This window comes from Canis aureus, chromosome 13 (assembly GCF_053574225.1).
Source record: "Canis aureus isolate CA01 chromosome 13, VMU_Caureus_v.1.0, whole genome shotgun sequence".
Taxonomy (NCBI): Eukaryota; Metazoa; Chordata; class Mammalia; order Carnivora; family Canidae; genus Canis; species Canis aureus.
The window spans coordinates 24003842-24018021 of record NC_135623.1 but is presented as its reverse complement, the minus strand read 5'-3'; the positions used below and the strand labels follow the sequence as shown (position 1 = coordinate 24018021).

The 14180-nt window shown below is 40.0% G+C and overlaps 1 protein-coding gene across 1 annotated transcript; it reads right to left on the bottom strand.

Moving 5' to 3' along the window:
* Positions 1-263: 263 nt before the first annotated feature.
* Positions 264-13545, bottom strand: LOC144282717 (olfactory receptor 11H6-like). The gene is made up of 2 exons (XM_077846596.1): positions 13537-13545; positions 264-1250 (listed from the first exon to the last, which is right to left on the bottom strand). Exons 1-2 carry the CDS (start codon positions 13543-13545, stop codon positions 264-266), a joined length of 996 nt encoding a protein of 331 aa, XP_077702722.1.
* Positions 13546-14180: the final 635 nt, after the last annotated feature.

Below are 14180 nucleotides of genomic sequence, written 5' to 3'. Positions count from 1 at the left end.
TATATGATTTTTCTGCAAAGAGTCCCATGAATGTCTCCCATTTTCCTGTTTCCATGCATGACACATGGGAATATTAATACAATAAAGCCTAGTACAAATGATTTATGCAAGTTTTTATAAGATCTTATTTGCTATTTGCTTCATTGAGATGCATTTCTAAAAATATTCTAGGAATATGGGAGACATATTTACCTCTTGAATTTACTTAAGATATTTACCTCCTATAGTTTTATATCACTATATGTCCTACACACATATGAATTCTAGTTCTTGAAAGGCTGTTTTTGACCAAATCTCATAATCCTAAACAATTTTCTCAGGGCCATCTTCATCTCCTTATTCCGGAGGCTGTAGATCAAGGGATTAAAAAGTGGAGTCATCACAGAATAAAATAAAGTCACAATTTTCTGAATCCCTGCTGGATTGCCTGCTGTTGGGCTCACATACATCACCATGATAGAGCCATAGAACAGAGACACAACAGCAAGATGGGAGCCACATGTGGAGAAGGCCTTATGCCGGCCTTCTGCTGAGGGGACCCTCAGCACAGCTCTGATAACCAGAGTATAGGAGCTGGTAATGAAAAGGAAGGTGGAGAAAATGAGGACTGAGTTAAAGACGGCACAGATGACCTCAGTAGCAGTAGCTGGCACACAGGACAGCTTCATAAGGGGCCCTGGATCACATAAAAAATGATCAATTGTATTAGGACCACAAAAAGGAAGTTGAGAGATAAGGTAAACTGGGAGGAGAAAACAGGAGAAGCCACACACCCAGCACCCGGCTCCTATTCTGATGCAACGCTGAACAGTCATGACAGTGGAGTAATGCAGGGGCCTGCAGATAGCAAGATACCTGTCAAAGGCCATGGCAGACAAGAAGAAGGTCTCAGTGGTGCCCATGGAGAAGAAGAAGTAGAACTGGAGGAAGCAGCCATAGAAGGAGATGGTACTGGTCTCAGATAGCAAGTTGGCTAGCATATTTGGGACAGTAGAAGTGACATACCAGATCTCCAGGAAGGAAAAATTGGCCAGCAGGATATACATGGGGGTGTGGAGATACTCATCCCACCACACTGCAGAGATAATACACAGATTTCCAGTTAGTGTCAGGACATAGATCACAAAGAAGAATGAGAAGAGGAGGATCTGAATCTCCCAGGGACAAGGGAATCCAAGAAGAATGAATTCACTCACAGAGTCAGAGTGGTTATTTTCGACTGGGTTTTTCATTTTTTTCCCCTCTTCAAACTGCAATAATAAGACATTAACCACGTTATAAATGACTCTACAGAAGTTTTCTCATTAAGATATTCTCTAAGTTTCTTTACAATTCAATGGGCAGCACCATTTTAGATTATGTAAAGATTTTCAACACTCTTTGCCCCAGTGATATTGGTAGGAAATAAGGAACTTGGGAGTGCAAATGCTTGTTACAGCTTTATCATCATGATTACCAGGCCCATCATGGGCCATTAAACCCCTGGCTTTGTTTTGTGTCCTCAGCTACATAAAGTTAAGGTAGATGCTCTCTTGTCATTCAGAGGCTTTCAACCAAGTTCAGAAACATCAACTTTTAGTCAACGATTGCTTACAGCAAGGCCAGTTGTGACATTTGTGTGTCCTCTTATTTTTAAAGATCTTTCTGAAACCACACAATTTACAATATTACTTTCAGTGTTTAGTGACATAGGTGCAATTCTTCAAAGTATTCTTTATTTTTAACTTGGTTCCCTTTGGTGCTGAAGAGGAGGAAGCTTCTTGTTTTGTCATCTTGAATAACCATTTTAAATGAAATTGGTATGAATGGATGAGGTTTAGATCAAAGACTATTGGTTCTCTTTTAGCTAAGAGTTACCCTAATCAGAGTACACAGGCTTCAGTCCTCTTTTGAAATTGATCACATGCAGGGAAAGTACGTCATGATGGTACTCTCTATATTTTGCCATGTAGAGTAAAAATAACTATGGTGTTATGTCACTGAGAGCATTCTGAGATTTGAAATATATTAATTAGAGATCTGTGCATAGTCATTCTCTTTTCTCTATATATATTATCTTAGGCTTTTATGTCAGAGTTCCTCCTGGTTAACTTGACCTGTCTTTTTTATTTTTTTTCCAGAACCTAATCCTTGATATTTGTCTTTAACTACACTCTCTGTAAGTGACTTGCCTGTTAGCTCCTATTGTAAAAAACAACTCTCTGTAAGATGAAGCCAGATTTTCTCTCTCAGCTATGAAGTTTCTTCTACAGCCTGGATTTATCTACTCAATTTCTTTCTCAACATCTCCATTTGCTATCTAATGGAACATGCCCACAACTAAACTTTTTTGATTCTTCTCCCCTCAAACTGGCTGATCCTTCTTTCTCTGCCATATCAGTAAATGGCACCACCATTCATGCAGTTGCTCAGGCTATACCTTTGGCCACATCTTTGCTGCTCCTCTCAATACTCTACATCAAGTACTCTAGGCCTCATGTTCAAAATAGAATTTGAACAATTTTTAGCATTCCTATCACCTCTCACTCTTTCATGCTACCAAAATTCTCATTTTGACCACTACAGAAGCCTCTTAAATTGCCTGTTTTCATTTTTATATGCCTAGAGACTGTAACTAGATGACAGTTTTTAGGAAATCTGACCATGTCAACTACTTGCTGTCAATCTTTTAAATACACTTAAAAATGCTCAATTCCTTACCACAGCTAAGAAGGCCAGTGAGGCCTTCCTCCATGTCCTCATTTCCTACCATTATTCCCCCTACTGGTTACTCCAGCTGTGCTGGTCCTTGACTGACTGCCAGGGGTGGCCTATATCCAGCCCTGGAACATCCCTCTGTCTGTCCCTCTCTCCACCTGGCCAGTATTCACATGCCTTTATCTGTTACTTGATTCAGAATTCTGGTAAGAATCAGAAACTCACAGAGGCTTTCCCTAATTTAGCCAATCTTTGCTACTCTGTTTCCCAATCCTGCTTTAGTTTTCTTCAAGGTGCCCATCACTATCTGGCATTGGATTATATACCTCATGTGCATTTTCTGTCTCAACCACCTGAATATAAGAGGAAGACATTATTTTGCTCACCAACGTATTCCTAGAATCTAGGACACTATGTGGTATATTTTAGGTGCTTATTAAATACTTGTTGTCTCAGTCAATGAACATGCCCTAATAGTAACCAATCAGGGAAATCATTGCTTGTAGCCAGAGGAAGAAAGTTAAAAAAAAAAGACTGGAAACTCCATTTTGCTAAAAACAAAAGCAAAGCAACAAAGATTTTGTTTGTTATGGGGTTACACCATCAGTCACCATCAAGGAAACAGGAGGATATGCAGGACAGGAGCTCACTCAAGACAACCCCATTTGAATCATCTCATCTTTCTTTATGTCTCTTTCATCCATGTGGCTTTGTGACATGAGATTTCTTATTGTTGCTAAGTTATATTCTGCTCCAAGGGTGTGTGTGTTGTGTGTACACTGTTTCGTGCTGTCTTCTAATTGTCCATATCTTTATTTTTGTTAAATGGCTTATATAATTGTCCCATCTCATTTTTAAATAGGTAGGTGAACTGTTTTAGGTTATTCCCAGTTGAAGAAAATGTATTTATAGTTCATAACTGACATTTTTTTCTCTATGAAGTTAGTTAATGTCCTTTAATAGAAAAATGTTCTACGCTTACTACCTGATATTTTCTTCTGCCCCATATTCAGGGTCAGGAACTCTGGTATATGTGATTTGAATAAGTAATAAGGTTTAGAATGAAGTCATCATTCCACAATTTGTTCTTGGCCCATGTGGTTTTGCAGCTCAGCTAACATCTCAACTTAAGTAAAATACTGTTATTTTTATTAAATATACTTATTAATATATTTGTAATAAAACACATATGACCTAACATTTATTCAGAACAGTTCTGATGTTGGAAGCCATGCTACCCAGGTGGTAGTATAACCAATTTCCATGAGGAGGAAGCTATTTTAAGTTATATTTTCATATGGAAAAAATACAAAAAAGAGTTAGAGGAAAGTGAAGAAGACATCACCAAAAAGATCTGAGCTGTACCTTACCTAGAGCTGTAATGTGAGGATTACAGAATCCAAGAGAGGGCAGACATCCAAATGTAGATTTCTCTCTCCTGGAGCCAGCTTCGGTCTCCTTGTTCTCTTATCTCAGTGGGAGAACGTATGTAGCCAAGCAAAACGCAGTGCTGCTCCAATCCACGTTTCTTAGCAGCTTTCTGAAAGAGGGTGAGTGTTGTTAGGTAATATTATCAAGGTAGCAATGATCTGAAGCCCACACAATGATTATATTGACCTTTTCAAGCTCGTTACATGAAGTCATAAAGGACGCTATGGTCTCTTGTGATTTGGGAATGACTGATGATACCCCTGTCTCTAAAGGAGTGTATGTAGCAAACACATTCTGAAGTGTGATTATTCTGTTCTCGACGGTCCATCTTGGAGGTGTGATGGTCCAGAGCACTCTGTGTGTGCACTCAGGCCTTACTGCTGAGCTCCAGGGCCTTGTCTACTTTTTAATAAATGTGCCAAGGTTTGCTTCTGACCCTCCTGGATTATCTGACTTTTCCCAGTGGCCTTATCTAGGAATAACAATGAGGAAGTTTTGGCTAGGTCTCAGAAAGTATTTCTTTAACCGAGGCCTAAATTGGTCCAACCTCTAGGGGAAAAGGGAAAGATGGTGAGGCCCGGATCTAAACTAAAGAATAAGTTGGTCTTAAGCCTTGGATCAGGATGTCAAATATAACCAGAAGCATCTGCATATATTTTTTATAGTAATGCAGGTGTGTTTTCCCATAAGAGATAACACTGTATTTAGGAATGAAAATGTAAGAGCAAAGGTTTCTACAAAGCCAAAGGATATAAAGATAGAGTTTAGTTATTATAAAGAATTTACAAAACCCTTCAAAGACTTGTTCCATTTGCTTCTTTCTTTCTACAATTGAATACATATACCAGCCCTAAGCCTGCTGTGGTAATGCTGGGATTTTTAGATAGTTAACAATTCTTCCATTATTACTTGACTGTGAACTGTTGCCCTACTTGTTTTGTGAATTTGTCCTTTTAGTCTCACTTCAGCCTGGGTAAAGTAAATTAAACATTTACATCAACATTATAATTGCTGCAACTAATATTGTGACTTTAAAATGTATAATGGAGGTAATGGTCTAGTCCTGTTTGATTCTACAGAGATCAGATAAAGAGCCCTTCATAAATCCCAGGTCTCATGATTTAAGCACTTGGGTAAATGACAGTGATTTTGAAGGACAGTAACTTAGAGGGTCTTAGAAGTATGAAAAATGAGTAACAGCAGAAGGAATTTGGATATTTAAATTGGAAGACAAGGGACTCTATCAGGAAAAAGGGAAGGTGATCATTTAACAGAACAATTCAGTTTGACCTATTTGTCTCCAAAGCATAGAATTAAGAATAATAGTTAAAAGTTATAGGGAGATACATTATAATTAATATGGAGTATAACTTTCTTTTCTTTTCTTTTCTTTTCTTTCTTTTTTTTGAGGGTTATATATATTTATTTATTCATGAGAGACAGAGAGGGAGAAGCAGACTCCCAATGTGGGACTCGATCCAGGACCCCAGGATCACGGTCTGAGCCAAAGGTAGACCCTCAACCACTGAGCTACCCAGTTGCCCCAGAGAATAGCTTTCTAACAAACAAACCCGTTCAGTGATGGAACAAGCTACTTTAGAAGACTATTGGCTATCATGGGTTTTGTCAAATGTAGGCTAAAAAAGTGGTAGAAGTGATTTAAGCATCACAAGTAAATTTTTTTCAAACCTGAAATTCCATGATATGCATTAAGATATGTCAAAAAACAAAACAAAAACAAAAAATACCCTTACCCAGGTAACTTCAATGACATAAAAAAAGTGTAATGGGAAATACTAAGGTTAGTGAAAACTTGAGATTTTCACTAACATTAATATGAATAGTATTTTCTAAGGGCCATAAGTTGACAGTAGACAAAGGAGGAAAAGAAGAGAGTTCTGCACCACGCTGTGGTCGGTAAGATCCCAGTAAGACTACAAATAGTCCAATTCTATTAATTGAGGAAATTGGTATTTTTTTTCTGGAAAAATGTGTGTAGGACTCTCTCACTCTCTGAGCTGAAATTTGAATTGCTCTTTAGTTGGGTAGTTCTGCAAGAACTGTGTAGGGAGCTTGTGGGGGGTTTTGAGGATGAACAAGGAAAAAGATATGACCATGAGGTGGCAGTAGCACGCACAACTTTTATTTGGGGATACCGCTTTGAACGATTTGCTTGCTGGGGAAATCCTTTACTTTTCATGAGAACTTTCAGAAGCTATAGGCATGTAGGCCACTACCCAGAAGGGGAGAAGGACTAAGAGCTAGCTAATCCCCAGGAGAAAGATGGGGATTAGAGAGTAATCTTACTTGAGTAGGTGTTATTAGCCTGGAGATGGGGAGGACTTTATGTCAGAAAGTTCCAAAAGGCAGCAATAACTTGGGGGTCTTTATCTATCTATGGGTAACAGAATTTATCTCATCCATGGCTAGCAGATATTGAGCACAGTTTCCTGGGATATGCAAATTAAGCAGGCTCTAGATGGTTAAAAGTCTATTTATTTGGGTTATCTATAAAATAATTAGGTATGTAAAAATTTTAGCAGCTGTAGGCTTTTGGGGCTACCAGGATCCAGCCTGCTGTGAAGAAGTAAACGACGTAGGCGCCCATAGAGAGAAGCCATCTTTGGATCATTTATATAACAGTTGTGCTTGGAAATAGATTGTAATGCCCTTTTACTTTATTTTCTGTGTTTATTCAGATTTCAGCATTCATGCTTTTTCTAATACTCCCACTGTGCCACCATAAAGTAGAGAATTACTTAAACTGGTCCACGTTAAAGGGGTTTAGTATCAAAAGATAATTTATTTTACTTTTATTATTTTGAAAGTAACACATGCTTATTTTAGAAAAAAAAGAATAACACAATGAAATATAAGTTTAAATCACTCACATTCCCATTTCTAGGACCATTACTAGTTCACATTTCTAATATACATAATTCATATTTAGACAACTTTTTCAAAATTGAAATCATTGTACATGTAGTTTGTCATTATTTTTGTTTAATATCATGAGTCTTCCCATAGCACTAAATATTCTTTGAATTAAGATTTTAGTTTTTAAGAGTGAGAGAGAGAAAGAGCATGTGGGCAGGGGGCGGGGAGCAAAGGGAGACGGAGAGAGGAGAGAGAGAATCTTAAGCAGTTCCATGCCCAGCATAGAGCCCAATGCAGGACTCTATCTCACAACCCTGAGATCATGACCTGAGCTGAAATCGGGAGTTAGACACTTAACCGACTGAGCCACCTGAAGCCCCTTGAAGCATGATTCTTGATGTGTGCATGATATTTTTATCAATGTATCTTAGCTATCCTTTTGGTTTGGAGGCACTTAAAATTTTAATTGAATTATAGTTGACACACAGTGCTGTATTGTTTCAGGTGTCTAGCATAGTGATTTGACAAGATTATATGTCACGCTGTGCTCATCACCAGCACCTGTCACCGTATAATGCTTTTGCAGTACTATTGACTATGTTTCCTATGCTGTACCTTTTATCCTCATGACTTGTTCATTCTATTGTTGGAAATCTGTATCTCCCACTCCCCTTTACCCATTTTGCCTATCTCGCACCTCTACCTGGCAATCATCAGTTTGTTCTCTGTATTTATGGATCTGTTTCTGCTTTTTGTTTGTTTATTCATTTGCTTTGATTTTAGAGTTCACATATATGTGAAATCAAATGTATTTGTATTTCTCCAGCTTATTTCACTTAGCATAATACCCCCTAGGTCCATCCATGTTGTCTCAAATGGCAAGATCTCATTCTCTTTTATGACTAATATTCCATTGTGTGTGTACATGTATACATATACACAGACATGTGTACATGTGTTCATATGTATCCATGTACATAGACATGTATATGCACACACACATGCACACCACATCTTCTTTATCCATTCATAAATGAAGGACACTTGGGTTCCTTCCATATCTTGGCTATTATGAATAATGCTTCAATAAACATAAGGGTGCATATATCTTTTTGATTCAAGTTTTTGTTTTCTTTGGCTAAATATCCAATAGTAGAACTTCTGGCTCATATGGTAATTGTATCTTTAATTTTTTGAGGGACCTCTACAGTGTTTTCCACAATGGATGCACCAATTTACATTCCCACCAACAGTGCACAAGTGTTAATTTTTCCTCATATTCTCACCAATGCTTGTCATTTCTTGTTTTTTTGATGCTAGCCAATCTAACAGGTGTAAGGTGACATCTCGTTGTGGTTTTGATTTGCATTTTCCTGATGATGAGTGATGTTGAGCATCTTTTCATGTGTCTGTTGATCATCTATATGTGTCTTCTTTGGAAAAATGTCTATTCAGGTCTTCTGCCCATTTTTAAATCAGATTGTTTGGGGGTTTTTTGGTATTGAATTATAGAAGTTCTTTATATATTTTGAGTATTAACGTCTTATGGGTTATATCATTTGCAAATATCTTCTCCCATTCAGTAGGTGGCTTTTGTTTTGTGGATGATTTTCTGTGTACAATCTTTTTATTTTGATGTAGTCCCAATAGTTTATTTTTGCTTTTGTTTCACTTGCCTAAGAAGACCTATCTCGAAAAATGTGGCTAAAGCCAACATCAAAGAAACTGCTGTCTGTATTTTCTTCTGGGATTTTTATGGTTTTAGACCTCCCATTTAGGTTTTTAACCTGCTTCGAGTTTATTTTTGTGTATGGTATATGAAAGTGTTCAGTTTCATTCTTTTCCATGTGGTCATATGGTTTTCTTGGCATCATTTATTGAGGACTCTGTCTTTTCCCTATTGTATATTCTTGCCTCATAGATTAATTGACCATATAATCGTGAATTTATTTTTGGGCTCTCTGTTTTGTTCCATTGATCTTTGTGCCTGTTTTTGTGGCAGTATGAAATTGTTTTGATTACTAACTCCTTATAGTATATTTTGAAATCTGGAATTGCAATGCCTCTACCTTTGTTCTTTTTCAAGATTGCTTTGGCTAGGGAACTTAAAATTTAATGCAAATTTTCTGGTAATCTGTTTCCTTCATTTAGAAAAAAATATTGGGAATAGATCACATGTGTGTATATATTTTTAATATGTTTGGCCATGCACTTCTCTGTTTGTTTCCAAGTACTTTCTATTATGTCATCCCATTGGGATTTGTTTTCTTCAAGTACCATTTTTAGTGTGAAAAATGAAATTGAACTAAGCACTAAGTACTAAGCACTGTCTACAGACTGCCTTTCTGAACCTGGCTTCCAGTGATGTGATGGCATCCAGACCCCTGCTGGGAGTTCTCTCTACATGGTTGACTCTCTCTTCCATAGTCCCTAATCCTCTCTCTTTTGTCCACTTTTCCTTAGTCTTTTCTAGAGTTGCTCACAGAAGTCATCCTATTTGATCTCCCTTGGGACAAAAATATTTGTTTTCTCCTGCAGCCTCCAGGCAAGGTGATAGTAGCTCTGTAGCTGCAGCTAATGAGAAAAGATTCCAGAAACAGCAATAGGAAGTAAGCAAGTCCCAGGCTTGGCCACCAAGTGGTAGGTGGTGAGCCTTAACTTCAGATTGCACCAGGGACTTCTAAGGTCCTGGCAGCTGAGCACATAGAGGGTGGTTCTGATGCTCTGAATGGCTGCCCAGGGGGTCAGTGAGCTGTAGTGGCTGGAAGAGAGGAGAGCCAGCCTAGCTTTAGCAACTTAATTTGGTTCCAACTCAGGTCTCAGGTCTTCAGCTACTTAAGTCCCTCCAGGCTCTCTAGTTAAGCTGGAGATAATAGTTAACACTTAGCCAGAGCCATTGGAATAGAAGAACTGGGGAGAAGGCCCTATATGGCAGAACAGAGAGTTCATTGTGGGACAGATAAAGCAGTTTTAGATTTGAGCTGACCAACCCTCTTGGGAGCACCAAGGTTGGGCCCAGTTTATTCATTGACAGATTAAGCCTCTGCAGCTAGGTAAGGGCACTTAGGAACCTGGAGGGAGGTAACTGCAGGCCACTGGCATGAAAGCTAAGGAGTTCTAGGAAGTCACAGCTTGGGAAATACATTTCCTTTGTGTTTTGGATTTGGTTTCTCCCAAGGTTGAGTGCATGAAGCTCAAAATAGCCTGCCACATTCTCAGGCAGTTTTTCTCCATCTGTCTCTACAAGGGAGAGGGAATCCAAGTGGAATAGTCCTGAGTCTAGTTCTAATGCATTTAGCGGGATGCCATCTCATCTCAGGCAGTGGAATTGGAGGCCATGCAGAGCTCTGTTGTGCACCCAGCTCAACTTCAGGTTGGCAGACAGATCCAGCACTTCTAGGAAGGGTGATCCATGACTGTGGCTGGTGGTAGGAGAGAAACCAAAGACAAGGTTTGGGAAGAACCCTTATAGTTTCTGTTCCATCAGACAGCTATGCTTCAGGGTTAGATGACTAAAGCTGATGGGCAAATGGAGTCTATGGCTAGAATTTAGGTGGTGGCCATGGAAGGAAAGGGTGTTGAGGAGTTCCAGGGCATCTGGATGGAGGAACAGACTCCAGTAATAGGGAGCATGATGCTCAAAGGAAATGTTGAGCTGCAGTTGGTCCAATCCTTCAAATGTCATAGATGCAATCTTAAGGCCTTCCAGCTGTAACCTCAGCTGTGTTGTGGGGAAGTGTACAAAGGCATCATTCAGCAGGATAGGAAGTGTGCCCTAGTGGCACTTCTGTTAGGGTCTGAACCTGGTCTTTAACATTGGAACATGATGCAAAAAGATCCATTCCTGGGGCCAAGGAAGAGAATGGAATATAGTAGGAGATGTTAGGCAACAGGGAACTGTCTATTATGCTGCAATCGGGTAGTCCATGCCCAGCTCATCCATCAGGGGCTCATAAAGGCCACTAGTAGTAGAAGAGAATGAAGGAGAACACAGGTTTTTCTATCCTTGATATTGCTTTAGGAAAAGGGGAAAGAAGGAGTGTCAAATATGCCTCCCTACAGACAAAAAGCCAGTGGAGACAGAAACAAACTAGCAAGAAAAGCCTACATTGATCCTTAGCCATGTGATCTATGTGATCTCTGTGGTATAATATATTATTATCCTTATTTTACTCATGAGTCAATGGAATGTCAAAAAAATTGGGTGACTTGCTGGATGTCACAAGTAAAAGTGGCAGAGTCGAAACTACAGCCCAGGTTTCCTGCCTCCAAGTGCGGTGGTCTTTCTATTAACAGAAGTCGTCAGGTAGGACTAAGGAAACATTTCAAGTGAAATTTTACTGTTGGGTTTATGTCAAACTTCTGAAGACAGCCTCAGAAGTTCGGGTAAAATATAAAGGAAGTGGAAAACGTGAGCTGGAGAATGAAACAGAGGAAAAAACACTAGAACAAAAAATCAAGTCTTGATACTTTTGTGTTCAGAACATAGTGATGGAGGTAGGGGTCCCATTGACCCTTTCCCATTGCTTTCTTGACCGTCTCCCATGGTAAAGCCTGCAGCTCCTCATTATGAGATGAGGAACCACCATATATGCCCCTTCTAGATCCCAGAAAAGAGAGAAAGAGGCAGAAGACCAGACTGGTTCTCTGGCAGAGAGACACTTTAGCTAAGCACAGTGAAGGGCATCATCCTCCTGACAGAGTTGGGGTTTAGTCAGTAACTCATGCCTTTGGGCAAAGGAGGATTTGGTGTGAAAATATACAGACTTTTCTATCTTCCACTTGAGTTCACCATGAGGATAACGTGCCCTGGTAATCACCTACAGCTGGCTCTGGAGGCCCTGAAGCTCCCTTTCCTTGACCTCCAGATTTGTCTGTGCTTCAGAGTTCAGTGAGAAGTTCAGGAGAGGCCTGAGGAGAAAGGCCCCGGGATTCATTGTCAAGATGACTTAACCCTGCAAAACCATCAACCTCCTTGTGAATGTCACTCAACACACTTGATGTGGAGTCATTGGATTTCCATTGTCTCCTTACATTTTATATTTTATTTATTTTTACAAATGAAAGGTAACTTTATTACCAAAGGGAAATTTTTTTTCTTTAAAGATTTTATTTATTTATTCATGAGAGACACAGAGAGAGGCAGAGATACAGGCAGAGGGAGAAGCAGGCTCCATGCAGGGAGCCCGACTTGGGCCTCGATCCCAGGACCCCGGGGTCATGACCTGGGCTGAAGGCAGGCGCCAAACTGCTGAGCCACCCAGGGATCCCTCCAAAAGGAAAATTTATGCAAAAAAGTCTAGATTCCTTTTCCTCATGCACTACTCTTTGTTGTGAAGTTCCAAATATCAACTTTGAGGGCATTTACAAGGATAAATTTTTCTTAGCACCTGACCATTTACCATATAGTGGACATTTTTTCATAGAAATCATATACAGAAGAATATATTCTTAAAGTTTACAAGAAGCTTAGGACATTGTATTAACAGAAGATAACATATTTTATTGCAAAATGTCATAAAAGGGCTACAATCTTGTGGCTTATAAATGTTTGATTACTTAATGTGAGTAGAAGAATGATAAAAAGCAGCAAGGCAGGCCTGGCTTTAGGATCTTTTGGTATTCAATTCCTTTTACTTTTATATCGTCTCCAATTAGCTCATACACATATGTGCCAACTGCAGAGGCCTGGATATCAACAACACAAATGAAGGAATAATATTTGTTGCCGAGGGGTTACTATGCTTCAGTGGTAGACCCTGGGTTCACGTAAGATTTATTTTCCTGCTCGAATGCTTCACATTTGTGTGCGTCTTGAGACGAGAATGTTCACATCAAACTGCTTCTGCCCCTGGGCTGAGCTGGCCGTGTCTCCCGTACAACTTGACGCCCACGGATCAGACCAGCTTTGACCTGCTCAGCAGTCATGACTTTCTGTTCTGGATAATTCAGATTCTTGTCAGAGACTCCTCTCACCATATGAGATCACCGGCCAGTCTTGAGACTGTTATGACTCTCTCTGGTGCCAAGTACCCAGTATAGAGAGTGTACGGAGTCTTTCCTGGCACCAGTGGGTTTTTAAAATGTAGTCAGCAAACTGTTTCACTGGTGGGGATATGCAGGCCTGCGAGTGCCAACACTGATCAGAGACAGAACGATCCTCATCTTTAGGGGGAATCCCTTCAGATATGCATTGAACATAGCAGATGTGGGAAGCATCCTGTCACTGGGCTCTGCTCAGTCACCACAACTGCTGTGGCCATCTTCCATGAGCCCCTCGGCAACCCCCTTGCATTTTAGGAAGGCTGTGTGTTGAGCGCACACTGCAGTCTCTGACTGTGTCAAACAGAACGCCCTGCTATACTTGATATTCCTTCTCTATTGTGGTATCCAGGAGCTGTCAGAGCCTGGACTAGATCTCAAACCAAGGAGATACAATGCCACTGGGGCAGAGATCCTAGGGATACAGCACAATTCTGGACTGTGGAGTGCGTATCCTTTGTCCTTAGGAATTTGTTTTGATGGCATTACCTGAGCCATCGCTCCAATTGTCCACAAATGACAGTTTCTCATTTGGCCAGTTAACTTGTGGCAAGCTTCAACCCAGGTGTTTCCCTTAATCTCCGCCTAGCCCCTGCCTAGCTTGAGGCTTCTGGCTTCCCCTAGCGAGGGCCAGCCTCTCTGTGTAGGGGAGATGCTCCGTTTTTGCTTTCTTCCTTACAGTTTCCACTCCTTGTTCTTCTACCTGGTACTGGGGTAGCAGTTAGGATACTTTTGAGCAGAGGAAGTGAAGCTCAGTGGAGACAGAGCTGAAATTTCTCAGAAAGGGCTTTTTTGCATCTCCTGCAACAAGGATATAAAAGCCTTTTTTCTGTGATTCTTTCCTCCACGATGGCCTTTGCTCTCTCTCACACATGGGTGTGGCACCCTATTAAGTTATAGGTGGGAAGAGCTAGGGCACAGAGGAGAGTGCTTCGTTAACTTTGTGACTTCTCCCAAGTATGCATGATGTTTCCTTTCTTTTCCCTCTTATCAACTTTTTCTACTTCATGATTTCCTCTTTTCTAGTCCGGTTTGGGGAGTCAGTTCTCACTACTTTTGTATCATATCCTTTGAAAGTTGAAAAAAAACAAGACCCTTCTCCATTTTCTAGGAGAATTTTCTATTTTCCTTGC